The 14563-nt window shown below is 38.6% G+C and overlaps 1 protein-coding gene across 1 annotated transcript in view; it reads right to left on the reverse strand.

Annotated features, from left to right (window-relative positions):
* Positions 1-14563, reverse strand: part of FIG4 (FIG4 phosphoinositide 5-phosphatase) — a 125867-nt gene that overhangs the window by 90515 nt on the left and 20789 nt on the right. The window contains exons 2-4 of the mRNA XM_021718053.1: positions 12570-12668; positions 10924-11047; positions 1192-1348 (exon numbers count right to left, since the gene is read on the reverse strand). Of these exons, the coding sequence (XP_021573728.1) occupies positions 1192-1348; positions 10924-11047; positions 12570-12668 (380 nt within the window). The remainder of the gene's footprint in view (positions 1-1191; positions 1349-10923; positions 11048-12569; positions 12669-14563) is intronic.

Raw genomic sequence — 14563 nt, forward strand, 5'->3', positions numbered from 1 at the left:
CACACACACACACACACAAGTACATTTTATTTTTCTAAGCCACTTGACAATAAGTAGCAGACAGCATGACACTTCACCCCTAAGTATTTCTGCATGCATCTACTATAAATATGGAAAATCTCCTAAGTAACTACAATGTCATTATTTAATACTGATCTAATATCACTAATATACAGTCCACATAAACTGTCCCAATAAAGTCTTTTATAAGTCTGTGTATTTGTGTGCCTCGTGCGTAAGTTTTAACCTAGGAGCAATCAAAATTCACGTTGGATTTGGCTGCCATGTCTGTTTTAAAATCTAGAACAGTACTCTGCTTTTTGCTTTTGTTTTTTTCCTGACTTAAATTAATTAATTAAATTTGTCATCTTTGAAGAATGCAGGCTAGTTGTCTTGCAGAAAGTTCCACAATATGAATTTGTCTGATTATTTCTTCATGCTTGGATTCAAGTTAAATATTTTTAACAAAAAAACCTACTAAAGTAATGTGCCCTTCCCAAGGCTTCCCATTAAGAGGCAAATAACGTTAGTTTTGTCTCATTCTTGCTGATGCTGCATTTGATTAACTGGTTAAATCTTTCTACCATGTTTTTCTTTCTTTCTTTTTTTTTTTTTTTTTTTTTGAGTCGGAGTCTCACTCTGTCACCCAGACTGGAGTGCAGTGGCCGCTCCCGGCCACCGCAGCCTCAACCTGCTGGGCTCCGGCGATCCTTCCGCCTCCGCCTTCCGAGTAGCCGGAATTACAGGCATGCGCTACCACGCCCGGCTGATTTTTTGATTTATTGTAGAGATGAAATTTCGCCAAGTTGCCCAGGCGGGTCTCGAACCCGCAGACTCAGGCAATTCACTCACCTCAGCCTCCCAAAGGGCGGGATTACAGGCTGAGCCACCGAGCCCAGCCCTACCATGTTTATCATTATAAAAATACTTTTTCCTCTTTGTAAATCATATTTTGAGACTGTGGAATTATTCTGTTCCTCAATAACAACCTCTCGCCTAATCGTTTTGGTAGCCATTGTTGATCCTTGCCTGAATCAACTATTGGAATGGAAGTTTTAAATAGCCCTTAAAAACGGCAGAATTCTGAGCCAGTATTTGATGTTTTTGCATAACATTTACCATCCTCTGACTATATTTTGCTTTCAAACTATCTAGCACATTAAAAAACCAAGTAGTTGCCATCATACATACCGAGCTTCATCAGGATGGGTGACCCGGACAGAATCGTTGGGTATGTAGATCGTATTTGTATCCTCAATCTTGTATACTGCATGACCTCCAATCTCGGCCATCTTCCTCCTTTTGGTTATTAACACAATGTAATAGCCTTCTAAAAACCTGACAAAACCTATGCCACAAAAAAGATAAATATGTTTTATAAACTTATTGTTGCTTTTAGATGTATATTTAAAAGGTCAAAATCTTTTGATATATTTCCTGCATTATTGTTTCTAGGATGTAGTGCCACACAAATGTCTTGGAGTGATTCTCTAAAATATCTATACTGACATTTATCTCACTTAAAATCACTACTCTAAACAATTTTAATTTCTGCATTCCTTTTAGTATCATTCCAAATAGGACTGGGATGTCTTAAACAAAAGTATACATAAGATTAAGGAAGCTGTTGTTCAATGAGTACAGAGCTTCAGTTCTGCATGGATAAAAAAAAGTTTTTAAGACCTGTTGCACAACAAGGTGCATATAGGTAACATAGTATACTATACATTTAAAAGTGGTAAATTGTATATATTTTTTACAATTAACTATACACACACACACATACACACACACATAAAGATTAATAAGATGAGGGATAACATTATAGTAGGGTGCATCTCTGAACACCCACTCCGAATAGTTCTAAAAAATAGCAAGATGAAGTCAAGAATAAAAGTCGTACATAAGAATATATCTTGGCTGGTCTGAAGGTAGTGAGTTATCTCAAATGACAGTTCACAGTCAGTTACAGATTGAACTTCTTGTTCTACTGTTTCCTCACTATTGCACTTGACTCATCTAAAAAAAAAAAAGAAGGACAAGAATACATCTTTGGGTCCTATGCACTATTTCTCACATTTGCCTCTGTGTTTTCTAACAAATAATGCAAAGAAGAACATACATCCAATTATATCGCATGCAGTGGCTGAAAGATAAAAACCAAACCAGTTACTTGGAAAAGGTATTCTAGTTCTGAGAACTAAGAGATAATTCTAGAGTGTTCATAAAAGGTATGTGATGCAAGCAATAAACACCGCAAGAGAACGCTATAGCAATATCAAGGACACATTTCTTAGGGTTGTTTCATATGTCAGAGCACAATTCAATAAATGTCATTCTCTACAAACGGAATTAATGCAGACAAGGCACCCAGCTGAACAGTGGTCTGATTTCTTCTGAAGAGAAAACTTAAATATCTACGGTAGCATTTCCCCAAATGTGTTCTTCATGAAATACTAGTTAACAGATTCCAGGGAGAGAAAAGTGGCTATGAGCAAATAAATGAGGAAAATCCTGGGATAAAGAAACTTACACAAAAGTCCTGAGAACCTTCAGTGCTGTGCTAATGTACACTGTGAAGCCTGACGGGAGATGAAGACTAAGTGCCTTTCCAGATTTGTCTGATCATAGAACCTCCTCCTCCTACCCCTTTTTAAAAAGAAATTTACCGGCGGGGCTCGGTGACTCAGCCTGTAATCCCAGCACTCTGGGAGGCTGAGGTGAGTAGACTGCCTTAGTCCGCGGGTTCAAGACCATTCCGGGCAACTTGGTGAGGCCTCGTCTCTACAACAAATCAAAAATTCCCCGGCGTGTAGCATGCACCTGTGGTTCGGGCTACTTGGAAGCCTGAGGCAGAAGGATCACAGGAGCCCAGCAGGTTGACGCTAGGGTGCCTGTGAGCATGCCACTGCACTCCAGCCTGGGTGACAGAGTGAGACTCCAACTCAAAAAGAAAAAAAGAAAGTTACCAGTGGATAAATGCTCTGAGGAACACATTTTGGAAAATGTTGCTCAAAAGAACAAACTTCATGGAGACTTCATAATGTATGTCAAAACCCAAACTAAGCCAGCTTAAACTAAAAAAAGGAATTTATATTAAGGATACTGAGGTGATCCATGATACATATGGGCAACAATGTGATGACCTCAGAAAAAAATCTCATCAAGGTCCAACTCCGATCACCTACTCTGTTCCCCTCTCTCCACAGACCAGACTCCTCCACTTCTATGGGTCGCGTGGTAGAAAACACAACTGTGACAGCTCTAGGCTTCCCATCTAAAATCCCTTGCTGGGAAGAAACTGACCACTTGCCCCTTTTAAAAAAATCAACTTCAATTCCAGAATTCCTAGGAAAGGATATGATTGGCCCAATTTGGATTGGGTGTCCAGCCCTGGGTCAATCAATGTGGCCAAGGAACAGGATGACACTGCATTGAAAGCCATTTTATACACTAACTAAATGATGTATATGGGGCCGGGAGCAGTGGTGCCAACTGCCTAAAAAGTGAATGGGTTGGGCAAGCAAAACAATATATCCAGTACACTACATATCCTCGTGCAATTCTCCACAAATGCCACTTCTGATGGCTAAGCTTTTTATGAATACTGAAGAGGTATAAAAAAGAGTCACATTTTATGTCAAATCACTAGAATATGTGTGTTCTATATGGGTGACAAAGGAAGACCCACATGCATTAATGTTCAGTAGTGCTATGTTCTCAGCAACACACTAGTTACCACAAAGTCTTGGTCAAAAACATTGTGGCTCCCAGAATTTTTTCTTTTTTTTTGAGAGTTGAAACAAACTTTCTTGGAAGTGAAGAAGAGGAGGGCACTTCTGAAATGACAGTGTGATGAGCTTGATAGATCCTTTCTCCAGAGAAACAACTGTAACTGGTGAAAATTATAAAAACAAAGCAAAACTCTGGCGGCTTCTAGAAATTGTCCTAGAGCACACAAAACTAGAGAAGCATTTATTCAGTAAAATCGATAGAGTCTTGGTAAGGAGAGCATGTCTGTGGCATTTGGATCACTGTCTGCTCCACTTCCACACCACCGCACCCCCACCCCCCACCCCCCACCCCCAACCCAATTCAATGACAGGATATCTACTCCGGGCAAGAGCAGCCGAGAAAACAGGACTCCTTTCTCTCTCCCTAGTAGCCAGTCTAGGACCATGGTTTCTGCTCAGGAGGGGCAGACCACCAGCATTTCTTATCCCCTCCAGCTCTCTGTGGCAGAAACTCTATTCCAGGTAAACACAGCTGAGGTCTGGGCTCCTTCCTTCTACCCAGTCCCCCATCATACATAGGGTGGAGGCTCTACTCCAGGCATGACAGGCCACAAATACTAGGTCCCATTCATACTCATCAAGCTCACTGGTAAGGCAAGTTAAACACAGTCACACAGAGCTGACTCTCATGGAAAGCAATGAAAGCCAAAGGTAGTGAGATGACATATTCAAAGTATTAGGGGAGGAAAACCTGTTAACTAAGAACCTTATACCTAGCATAACTATCCTGCAAAACTACCTTTCTTGTGCATGAGTCTGTCTCTCTCTCTCTCTCTCTCTTTTCTCTTTTTCCCTCACTCATCTCGTTTCTCTCTCCTCTAACTCTTTTCTCTGTGCCTCTTCTCTTTCTTTCTCTTTCTCTCTCTCTTCTTTCTCTCCCCTCTCTCCCCCCTCTTTCCTCCCTCTCTCTCTCCCCCCTCTCTCTCCTCTCCTTTTCTCTCTCTCTCTCTCTCCCCCACAACCCCGAGTGTTACATTCTACAAAGTCTATACTAGGATCCTCATGGTATAAGTTTTTGCTCTAAAATAGGCAAATACCTATTATCTGTGCCTTGCTATTCTCAGCTGATGAAAAAGGAAACTACTAATTGAATATATTAACATAAATGAGCGGAAATTTATAACAAAAAGATACCTCAAGGATTTTATGAGCCAAGCAACTGAGAAAAAAAGTATTTTTTCTATTAAGGTAATGGAAAAATACTTATATTTTAGAGATCCACAAAGTACAAAGTTTTTTTTTTTTTTTTTAAATGTTCATTTATACCCCTTTCCCCCTTGGAGACTATCCCAAAATTAAAGCTGAAGGACATAGGAATGGGAAGGGGAAAAAAAGCTGATGACAATCATTAAAAGCAAGTTAGGAAGCAGTTATCCTTTTAGAAAGATAAAACTTATAAAAGTAAGGCTCTCAGAGCACACACGCACACATACCCAAGAACTCCAAAAGTGAATCTAATTGTGTTTACGTAATAAATATTTACAAGATAAATTAGTTTGCCTTTTATACTAGCTGTATATTTATATTTCATAGAAAAAATTCTCAGTAATAATTTCTTAATCTATATTCCAACTGAATTTTAATTTTACGTTTTTAGCTCCAGTCTATTTACATCATTCTGCATTTCCCTTCATAATTTGTATGAGGGAAAGTACATAGACTGCATAAAAGAGACTCTTTTATTCCAGCACAAATGCTTTCACATATCATAAATGGAATTATTTTCCTCTTCCTTTTTACTGCCAATTGGAAACAGCTCTCTTTTTCAAAGAATCCCTATCAAATATAGCCAACAATTAAAGGTCTTCGTTTGGCACAGACACTTAACAAGAGTCAGACTATTCATCACTCTAACATACTGAAAACCAGAACAAGTTCCTTCGTCTTTCTGCTATGTCCTTCTGACCCCAGACCAATTTCACTGGATACCTTCCAGAAGGCAAGATGATGGTCATCATGCAAAAGTGATTTCTCTCTCTCCAAAGTAAAAATGGCTGTGTTACTTGAGACAGATGCCAAGCAAAGTATATTTTAAAAGGACAGTATGAGAGGAGTGGTGTGGCATCCTGATAGCAGGAGAGGACCCCCACCAGCCCACTCACAGAGGAAAATGCAATATCCTGTTTTGGGGGGGTCACCAGGCCAGACAGCGATTATCTTGAAAACCTTCAGTGAGAAAAAGCACTCCAGCAGAGAAGTATAAAAAACCTTCACTGGGTACCTAGGGCCTTTGCACAACAGAACCAAACAGAGCTCTCTGGAACCAAAGTGGCATCTCTAATATCAAATCACACTGCTCCCAACTAGTCTGTGATTCATTCTTCATTGTTGCTGCTGTTGTTTTCGTCATCTTGAATCTTTATTCTATCTTTAAGGGTATCATCGAATAACAGCTTAGTTCATCACTCAGTCTACCAAAGGATACTCCTTAATTTACCACCCCCTCCAACATACGAGCAGCTTCAAAGAGCATATTCTGACAGGTGACTTAGGCAGAGAAGGGCACAGACCTAAGCGCTATGTACCGAAATGGTGGGAGACAGTGTGGCGGTATCTGAAAGAACTAGAAATTGACCTTCCATATGACCCAGCAATTCCCCTACTGGGAATATACCCAGAGGAACTCAAGTCACTCTACAAAAAAGATACCTGCACACGTATGTTTGTTGCAGCTCTATTCACAATGCAAAAACATGGAACCAACCATGTTGCCCATCAAAGTTGGACTGGATAAAAAAAAATGTAGCACATATACACAATGGAATATTATGCAGCCATAAAGGACAAACATATGGACTTTGCAGCAACTTGGATGGATTTAGAGTCAATCATATTCAGAAGCAAAGAACAGAGTACCATATGTTCTCACTCATAAGCGAATCTTGAACACTTATAATACTATAAGAAAGCAATTGGCAGTAGTGGGAAACTGTCAGGGGAGGGGGGATGGGATTGGCAGTGGAGGGAAACTGCTAGGGGAGGGAGGGGCACACCTCATCAACAAGGGTACCTGCATAATCAAAATTTGTATACCTAACCCTGAATTGTACTCCACATCTTTATAATAAAAAAAGAAAGGGGCTGGGACAGTCATAGAACTGAGTGTGTGGACTGCAGGCCACTAGCCACCTACCCCATTCTCGTGCTCCAGGGCAGATAAAACAGCTTTGTGATGGATGCTCAGGATCCCCTTCAATGGTTTCCCTAACTTCCTACTGGATGTCAAAGTACAATAGAGCAAGTCAGGAATTGACAAGGTAGCTCAGGACTGGGCCAATCCATGCTTACAACAAAGAAAATCCAGTAGTACTCAAAAATATGGTCTAGGTGCCTGTCCATGAGTTTTTGGTACCAGTTCATTAAAAGACAAAATAAACAAACCAAGAGGCAGGGCTTAGACACTTTAGAACAATTTGAGATTGCCGCAGTGTCTGTGTGCATGATCAATGAACTTGCCTCGCACAGGACATAGACAAGTTTGTATAGTACTGAACTTGTGTTTTGAGTCACATGTGATATTGGTCTGAAGGAAAACAGGCCCTTTACTACAGGTAGCTGAAAGGCACTGCTCTAGAGTCTTCTAGAATGTGTAGTAAGCTAACCATGATGACAGTCCAAGACATTCCAACACAAATATTATCCACAAAGGAAGTATGCAGAAAAGTTTGTGGAGAAAATATTTTAAACACAGAATAGAAGACAAACATTCTAGTCATTTCGCACATGTGCTATTTTGACAACTAAACTGTATGTTTTTCATAGATAGGTATTTCGTGTTTTACACTTTCAGTGTCTGTCATTTCTAAGATTGTACTAGAAAAATCATAGACTTTTATTAACTCCCTGTTTACTTTTCACTGGACTTTATTTACAAGGTTGAACTCGAATATATAAGACACGTCCATTAAAATAAGAAGTGTTTATTTAGTACATTATTACATGACTTTACTTGTAGGTTAGTCTTTCAGTGACTTCACTGTCCAAGAACAGTCTCAAACCTATGAGGCCTCTATTACAAGAGAAATAGCTAAGAATGTCACCTTTAAGAGAAACATGGAGACACCTTCCACCCTCAGCCAGGGTTTATGAACTAATACTTGTGTGTAAAATAAATGTCTGGTTACAAAGTTGGTTATCAGTGATTCGAATAAAGCATTATGTTTTATAAGCCTGATTATAAAATGATACAAGGAATACTGCTAAAAGCAAACACGTCAAGAATGATAAAAGGAATCAAACTACCATAAAAACAAAACAGGACCGCAGCCTGGGCCCATTTAATGTAAAGGCAAACGGTCCAATACTACTGTAAAATACTTACAGGTAGTTATTTTTAAACACATTTCAATAACTGACCTTCACTTCCTTACATTTTATCATCAAGGAAATTTCCATTTTGAATAATAAACCCCAGCCAATGAGGCATTCAACATTACATACACCGTAGGAAATTTCCATCAAAAAAGTTGTAATAGAGTTATCAGCATTCAAAGAAGCTTAAACTATTTTATTTGAAGTTTTTTTCTTAAGTGTAAAACAGAAGTAGGACTTAAAGCGGAAATTAACATATGTGGAATTTAAACAAATGAACTTACATGACATAAAGAGACACACACAGGTCCACAAACACCTATCCGTGAATATGTAGCCTCAAGGGCCTTGTCAAGACTGAACAGAAGGGAGCAGGGTTGGGGAGAAAAAACTCATGCCACATCGTCCCTGGCAGCCACCCATCACACCAAATGAACTTGAAAGGATCATGTATGGAGAGGCATGAGAACACACAAAGAAAAACAAACTCCAAATATGGCAGGATGTCATCGAAGTTTCAACAAACACAGAGCCACAAAATAGAAAGTGCTCATCAGAAAACCTAAGAATCTGAAACCAACTAGCCTCGTCAAGTCAATATTAATTAGCCTCATCAACTCCATATTAATTTTGTTAATATTCATAGAAACCACCAACTCAATAGAACATACAGTCCAGTAGGTTTCAGAAGCACAGAGACAACTTTTTAAGTGTTAAAAAAAAAAAAGAGTAAGGCTCAGTGGCTCAGCCTGTAACCCCAGCACTTTGCGAGGCTGAGACAAGTGGATTGCCTGAGCCCGTGGGTTTGAGACCAGCCCGGGAAACTTGGTGAGACCTCGTCTCTACAATAAATCAAAAATTAGCTGGGCATGATAGCACATGCCTGTATTTCCGACTACTTGGAAGGCTGAGGCAGAAGGATTGCTGGAGCCCAGCAGGTCAAGGCTGGGGTAGCCGTAAGTGTGCCACTGCACTCCAGCCTGGGTGATGGAGTGAGACTACAACTCAAAAAAAAAAAAAGATTCAAAATAAGGTGGCAGCAGAGATGCTGAGATATAACTGCCCTCTGCTTTGGCTTCCCAGGCCCCAAGCAATCTGGTCTCACCCAACCACTCCCCAGCATTCCAGTAACGGTGGGTATCACGCGCCTGCGCCACTGCTATCATCCTTACTAGAGCTCCCTCCTTTCTTCCCTACATTTATCCTAACCTTTTTCCTCTTTCAGGGTCCAGCTCAAGTTTCATCTAATACAGAAAAAGGTCCCTGGCTGGGTGCAAATCATCTACCTCTTATGTGATCCCCGACAGCATCTAACTTATACTGCACAGCTTGGCTCTTCATTATAATCTTGGGGTTGTTTCACACATGTTGGTTTTTGTCCTCCATCCTAGCCCTATCAGGGACAAACTCGTAGTCCAGTAAAGACAGGTTGACCCACCATGATGAGGGACAATGCACACCCAGAGGAGCTGCAGCATCTCACTAACGTAAAGGAGTTATTCGGGGATGGAGAAGGAGGGGGGAGAACAGGTAAAATGAAAATAAAGAGGCTCAAGTCAAAGCAGGGCCACATTTAAAGGGATCAGTGTCAAGTCTGTTAGTCCTGTTTCCCTGAAAACAACAAAATTAGCAAAGCTATGGAATACTGCGTCCAGAAATCCCTCATGTGAAGCTCCGTACCTGAGCTGTAAATCAAAGCTGCTTCTCTGTGTCACAGTGACTTAGGTCATCCAAGTAAGAGTGAGATGCTTTATCTTACATATATAATTTTAAACAGCACAGTTTCTGATGGTTTGTGATTTTAGAGAAGAAAATTTCTCAGTTAGTAAAGAAAGCGGTAATCGTCCAAAGAAGGGGGTTATGACATTTCGCAACTGCAGCCTGACCTTAGGAAAGATTCCTGCTAATTTTAATGTTGACTTTAATGTATCTGTTTTCCAGCTGATGAACAGCAGGGCAGATGCCTACAGGTCAAGCTAATTTTTACTAGCTCATTCCTCAACAAGCCAGGCAGCAGAGTCCTCAAAGTCCAAAAACTTTTATCTTATATAAAACTGAACAGTGCTGAGCACATAAACAGATGCTATAGAAAGGCTGTTTGATATCTGATTGATGGATAATGAAGTCTCAAACAATCAAAGCTATTTATAATTATAATTACAAGGGGGAACCCCCAAAAACCCAGAATTTATTTATAAAAAATTGTGTATTTATTCCTACATGCTTAAACTTCAGTTACCTTCAGAGTACTCTCCGTTTGACACAATACACCTAATGAGATGCTTTATCCACTGCTCAGAACAGTTTTTGAGCTGGTCCACTTTGATGCCTTTTAGTGCTTCTGCCGTTTTTGGTTGCACCTCTTCCACATCGGCAAAAACGTTTCCCTTTGAGGACTTTTTTCATCCAGGAAACAAAACAAAAGTTGCTTGGGGCAAGATCAGGTGAATAGGGAGGGTGGGGCATAGGGGCTATGCTATTTGTGGTCAAAAACTGCTGAATACTCAGCACAGTGTGGGCAGGTGCACTTGTAAATCACCCATTATGAAATGGGCAAATGCACTAAAAGAATCTCCAAAAAAATTCACTAAAGCCAAATACAGCCTCTCACAACAACGCCAGCTGGTAGACAGATGCCAATGGGTTTCCAGAACACTCACCTGGCAGGGGAAACCTGTACTACAAGGGGCCCACCCTCCAAAAGATAATTTTGGAGTTTTTTGGGTTCCCCTCGTATGAAGCTATATAGTCTTATAAGCTCTCTTTAAGTAGTCTATGTAGAAAACAAAAGGTAGTGAGAGGGAGGCAGATCTCTTACCCACAACACCAAAAGCTGAAACGGCACGAAATAACCCGGAGGAGCCTTTCTGTCCCATCTTTGTTCTATTCCCTAGATCCAAGCGGCCGAGAAGTTCTCTGACTTCTTGTTGAGTATATACATGCTAAAAATAAACACATTTAATTTGTAAGATTGTGCTTACTCTTTATATTATTTATTATTTACCTCTGAAAATTAAAAGTTGCCTACAAGAATCATTAGCTGTTCCACAGAGAAGTATACAGTGGCATGCAACTAATATACAATTTTAAAAAGTCAACGAGTTCTTTAACATTAGCAATTGTGGTTGGTTATTGGATTATGTTGCTGTACTAAAAAATTGTGTCTAAAACTTATACACTGAATCAGAGATTTAGGAGATCCACAGACAAATTTCAAGTCTGTGAATCCCTTAAAACTAAACACAAGCCAGGCAAGGTGACTCAAGCCTGCAATCCCAACACTTTGGGAGGCCAAGACAAGAGGATTGTCTGTGCTCAGGGGTTCGAGACCAGCCTTGGCAACTTGGTGAGACCCCGTCTCTACTATCAATCAAAAAACAAGCCAGGCATGGCAGTGCGCGCCTGTAGTTCCAGCTACTTGGAAGGCTGAGGCAGAAGGATCGCCTGAGCCCAGCAGGTTGAGTTTGTGGTGGCCATGAGCATACCACTGCACTCCAGCCTGGGTGACAGAGTGAGACTCCAACTCAAAAGAAAAAAAAATCTGTAAAAATAACCATACATAAAATGTTGGCCCTATGAGCATTTTTATGAGACAACCCATAGCTTTTCTTACCTTCTCAAAGGGCTTCCTTATCAACCACTCCCACTCCCAAATAAACACAAGAATCATGACATCATATTAATAAAAACTCCCAAGTGGGGGGTGGGGGGAGTTGGAAGAAATGGACTCCCAGTAGTGCAGGAAATCATAATAAATAATTTACCTAAAATTGTTATAACACACAAAAAAAAGTATTGCAAAGAGCTGAGTGAAAATGGGTTCCAAATTGTAGCTACAAACATACTTGAGAAACCAAGAATCTACATGGATTCAGAAATATTTGTGCACAGAAACTTCAATACGAAGGTAAGTCAAGTCCTTTCATTTGAAAATGTGAAAGTTAATTTTGACACTACCATATTGTGTTTCATGTTTTGACTAACAGCTTTAGGCTTTTGTGTCACCTGAATTAGGCTTCTGTATTCCTGACTCTGGGTAAGAACAGCCTAGCATTTCTTTAGCGTACAGTAAGTCATCAGAAAACGTCCTAGACTTTTCTGTAGCACAGAAATCTTCCCCGACTTCAAGTAGTTTCAAATTAAAGCACAGTAATAGATAATCTCTTGGGTAGATGACATATTAAGTTAGACTGAATCCTTCAAGTGACTCTTTAAGAAAATTTACTCATTATCTTATCCAAAGTGTGTTTTCAAAAACAAATCAAAAAGATATATAATAATAAAGTATAATTCTAGCATATTTCTTGACATCAAATTAGCAAATTCTAGCAAACCAAGAAAAACAACTTTTAGATGCATGATTTTAAAAAATTATATATCACTAAAAACTAAATGGATATTTCATATCCTTTAAACAACAGGTATGAAAGCTTCCATTTGTAGCCAGATTTGGAAGATACTTACCCTGTCATCAATTATGACCAGGTCTTTCGGTTCTGTTCTATCAATTTTCAAGACACGATATTTCGTTTCGGCATGATTGCTCCCAACTAGAAAGTATCTCTATAAATAAAAAGGAACGCTATGAATTTCTTAAGACAGTTTGCCCTTTACATATTTTCTAACCACTTCAGTTTAATTAAATACATTAATAAAGTCAGGTTACTTTTTAAAGAAATTTTCTGTTCAGTATAACTGACAGATTAGAGAAAGACTGATTTCAAAGAGTCAATTTTTATAATGGAAATATTCCTAGTGGTTTCATGATAAGTATCAGTCTGATGTCTGAAATGTGCTCAGTAACCAGGTCAGATGAATTTAATTATATTATAAAATTAGAGATGAACGTAACTGATTGAACACTGATGTTTAAGCTTGGCCAGGAGGATACTATAGTAAGAATTAGAAAGTTCAACATATAATTAGGAATGCTTAGACAATTACAGCTATTAAAATATTGATAATTTATCAAATAAATCTTTATAAACTTTCTATAAAAGTCTGAAAACAACTTTAATACAGCAACTATAAAAATCTACCCCAAAGTCCTATAAAAGATTTAAATGGTTATACTTTCCCAAATGGCCTTTTATAGATAAGCTACAAGAAATAATTAACATTCTTTCTTTTTTTGAAACACTTCCTTGGAGATTGTGCTTGAGCACAATAACACTAGCCTTCTTAAATGAATACTGAGAACAAAAGGAATAATAAAAATGTAAAAAATTAATAACCTCATGTTTAAATTAAAAAGTTTTTAAGAAAAGCTAAGTGAGATGAATTACTTTAAAATTACATTTTAGAAAATAAATATAACTCCATTAGCAAAAACTAAATTATTTAAAGATATTTTGCATCAAAATATAACTTTTTAAACACTGCAAAAATTGAGAAGACATTGTCACAATGAACTGGCATTTTCCCATTTCCCATCAGTCATATAAAGTATAGATATACACAAAGCAATTAAATAACAACTAAGACTTTCTAACTTAATGACCAAATTGAAGTTTGTAGACCACAGCAAATCAGGGCAGGAAAAATTACTGTGGTTTGCTATAAACACAAAAATATCCAGAGTCAGGTCTGCAATTGAGCCTCCAAGAATGGGCAAGATTTTAAAAAATAAGATTTACTGTGTATCAGAATGAGTCCTTGGTTATGCCGTTTTAACTCTAAACCTGTAGAACTGGATGAGATTTTTACTATTATTAAGTATATCTATTTACAAAGGTTTGATTTACTTACAAGCTATAAAGAGTAAAACAATCTGTTAAAAGATGATGGGTTCATACAAATCTGCTACACACCAATAGCTACCAAGCTGAAAGTCAAATCAAGAACTCAATTCCATTTACAACAGCAGCCAAAAAACTAAAATACTTAGGAATATATTTAACCAGGGAGGTGAAAGGCCTCTACAAAGAGAACTACAAAGTACTGATGAAAGAAATTGCAAAGGACACAAACAAATGAAAAAACATTGCATACCTCATGGATTGGAAGAATCAACATTGTTAAAATAACCAAAGTAATCTACAGATTCAACATAATGTCTATCAAACTACCAATGTCATTTTTCAAAGAATTAGAAAAAACATTTCTAAAATTCATATAGAACCAAAAAAGAGCCAGAATAGCAAAGTAATCCTAAGCAAAAAGAACAAAGCTAGAGACACCATGCTGCCTGACTTCAAACTATACAACGAGGCTATTTCAAAGGGTCAGCATGGTATTGATATAAGAGCAGACACATGGGCCAATAGAAAAGAGTAGAGAGTTCAGAAACCAACTGATCTTCAACAAAGCAGGCCAAAGCATACACTGGGGAAAAGACACCCTATTCAACAAATGATGCTAGGAAAATTGGATAGCGACATGCAGAAAAGTGAAACTTGACTCCTATCTCTCACTATATACAAAAATTAACCCAAGACGGATTAACAACTTAAAAGAGA

This window comes from Carlito syrichta, unplaced genomic scaffold (genome assembly GCF_000164805.1).
Source record: "Carlito syrichta isolate Samal-C Ts95f unplaced genomic scaffold, Tarsius_syrichta-2.0.1 Scaffold311768, whole genome shotgun sequence".
NCBI lineage: Eukaryota > Metazoa > Chordata > Mammalia > Primates > Tarsiidae > Carlito > Carlito syrichta.